The sequence below is a fragment of the Triticum aestivum genome, chromosome 2B, assembly GCF_018294505.1.
Source record: "Triticum aestivum cultivar Chinese Spring chromosome 2B, IWGSC CS RefSeq v2.1, whole genome shotgun sequence".
Taxonomy (NCBI): domain Eukaryota; kingdom Viridiplantae; phylum Streptophyta; class Magnoliopsida; order Poales; family Poaceae; genus Triticum; species Triticum aestivum.
Window position 1 is genome coordinate 117441645 of NC_057798.1, and position 2478 is coordinate 117444122.

General features: G+C 59.8%; 1 protein-coding gene across 1 annotated transcript; it reads right to left on the reverse strand.

The window, feature by feature from the left end:
* Positions 1-329: 329 nt before the first annotated feature.
* Positions 330-2271, reverse strand: LOC123040739 (uncharacterized). The gene is made up of 2 exons (XM_044463503.1): positions 895-2271; positions 330-658 (listed from the first exon to the last, which is right to left on the reverse strand). Exons 1-2 carry the CDS (start codon positions 2231-2233, stop codon positions 621-623), a joined length of 1377 nt encoding a protein of 458 aa, XP_044319438.1. The 5' UTR covers positions 2234-2271; the 3' UTR covers positions 330-620.
* Between the last annotated feature and the right edge of the window lie 207 nt (positions 2272-2478).

Genomic DNA, 2478 nt, shown 5'->3' on the forward strand with positions numbered 1-2478 from the left:
GTAGGCGTGCTTGGAAGAGAAGCGTGCGAATGACGTCGTTGGTGGTACGGATGAACCTTTCGGCCTTGCCGTTTTGGGGAGACGTGTGCGGGCACGTGAGATGGAAAACGATGCCGTTAGTAGAGAAGAACTCGCGAAGGTTAGTGGAGAGAAATTCACCGCCATTGTCACACTGCAAACATTGCACAAGGACATGAAATTGAGTAAGGAGAAACGCAAAGAAACGCTGCAAAGTGGTGCATGTATCGGATTTAGCACGAAGAGGGAAGGTCCAAGAGTAATGAGTATAATCATCCAAAATAACAAGGTAATATTTGTAGCCAGAAAAACTAACAATGGGAGAAGTCCACAAGTCACAATGCAAAAGCTGAAATGGCGCAGTGGTATAGGTGGTCGAGGTGGAGAAAGGGAGGCGGGTGTGTTTTCCCTGTTGACAAGCAATACATGTGGGAGACTTGGGGGGTTTATTACATTTGGATGAAACATCAAACGGGAAATGAGCTAAAGAAGAAGAGCCCGGGTGCCCGAGCCGTTTATGCCAGAGATCCGAAGTCGCAAGTGCACACGCCGCTGGTGTGGTGCCGCCATGGTCGCCGGAGAAGTGGTAGAGGTCATCACCACTATTGGACCTCAGAAGAACCTCCTTGGTGTGAAGATCCTTCACAGAAAAACCAACGGGATCAAACTCCACGGAAACAAGATTATCACGCGTAAACTTACGTACAGAGATAAGGTTTTGCACAATATTGGGAGAGAGCAGAATATGAGTGAGATAGAAAGGGCGAGGAGGGAGCCGAGTGTTACCGATGGCGACGATAGGGAGACGAGCCCCATTACCGACGATGATATGATGAGTATTATGCGCTAAAAGGGGATGAGACTCGAGCAAGGTACCTGGGTCACCGGTGACATGGGAGGACGCGCCAGTGTCCATGATCCAATCGGCCTGAGGTGGGTAGCCGTGCCCCTGGCTTGGCGCGGCGTGGAACATGGCGGTGGCATCCCATGAGTAGGGCGAGGCAGCGGCGTACGGAGGTGGTGGAGGCAGAGTCGGAGCCGTCGTGTACGCGGAGTAGACATGATGGGGCGCTCCCGGACGTGGGCCGAGTACGCCCGCAGAGTTGGGCGGGATCCACGGAGAGCGCAGCGGCGGGAAGGGCATGCCCATGGGGGCGAAGTAGCCCAGCCACGGCTGTGGTCCGCCGCCACCGCCAGCAGGATCACCGCGACCCCGGCCACGGCCGCCACGGCCACGGCCGCCACGCCCGCGGTTGCCACCGCCGGGATGCCCGCCGCCGTTGCCGCCTGGAGGACCGCCACGGCCGCCGTTACCGCCAGGCGAAGGACCGCCGCCAGGAGGGCCGCCACCGCGGTCACCGCGTCCGTCGGCGCCCCTGGCGTCGTCGTGGAGCGCGGCCAGCACCTGCGCGCCCTCGGTGCGTGCGCGCTTGTCGATGGCGAGCTTGGCGAGGACGAGGCGGGACCGTGCCTGGGCGAACTTGGGCAGCGGCACGGTGGACTGGATAATGGCGGCCGGCAGTTCGAACTTCTTGCCGACGCCATCGAGCATCTGCAGGGTCGGGGTGCGGTCGGTGACCGGCTCTCGGACGTCAGCGAGGGCGGCGGCGATGCCCTGGAGGCGGCGACAGTACTCGCTGATGGAGAGGTCACCGCGAACGCACGCCCGGAACTCCTGGCCGAGGTGCATCGCGTGCTCGGCCTCATTGGCGAGGAAGTACTCGTGAAGGCGCTGCCAAATGGTGTAAGCAGTGGAGTCGGGCGGGGCGACGAGGTCGAGGAGATCACCTTCGATCGTGGAGAAGAACCAGAGGCGGATAGTGTTGTCGTCGTCGCGCCACTGTGGATCGGCGAGGCGCGCCGAGGCGCCGGCCTGCACGTGCGTCTCCGCGTGGTACCGCGCGAAGAGGAGGTTGAAGTAGTTGCGCCAGCGAGTGAAGTTAGTCCCATCCAGGGCCAACTTGAAGTCGACGACCCCGGCGATGCTCGGAGGAAGGCCGCCGGGAGGTGGGGTGGTGGTTGGCACAGAAAGAGGGATCGGGGGAATAGGGTTGGGTGAGGACGTGGCGAGAGGCAGGCCGCCGGAGTTGGAGAGATCCGGGGTTAGCGAGGCGTGTGGGCGCTCAGAGGCGGCAGCGGCCGCGGCGAGGTCATCGGCAGAGGGGATGTGGCCGAGGCCGTCGTCGACGGGAGAGGAGGGAGGGCTGGTCGACATAGGAAGGAAGAGACCTGCGCTCTGATTACCAAGAAGAATGGCGGAATGAGTCTGTGATCTATTCCATTGAGCAGTCTGTTACATATACACAGCAGCACGTAGCCTAACTCCCTACATGCAGGGAGTGGATGGCGTGGTCACGGCGGAAGACTAGGCCTAGGTACAACAACCATCACATCTCATACAATGCGTATACAATACATACAACGGTACAATTCAACACCAAGAACTAGCTGGATTATATA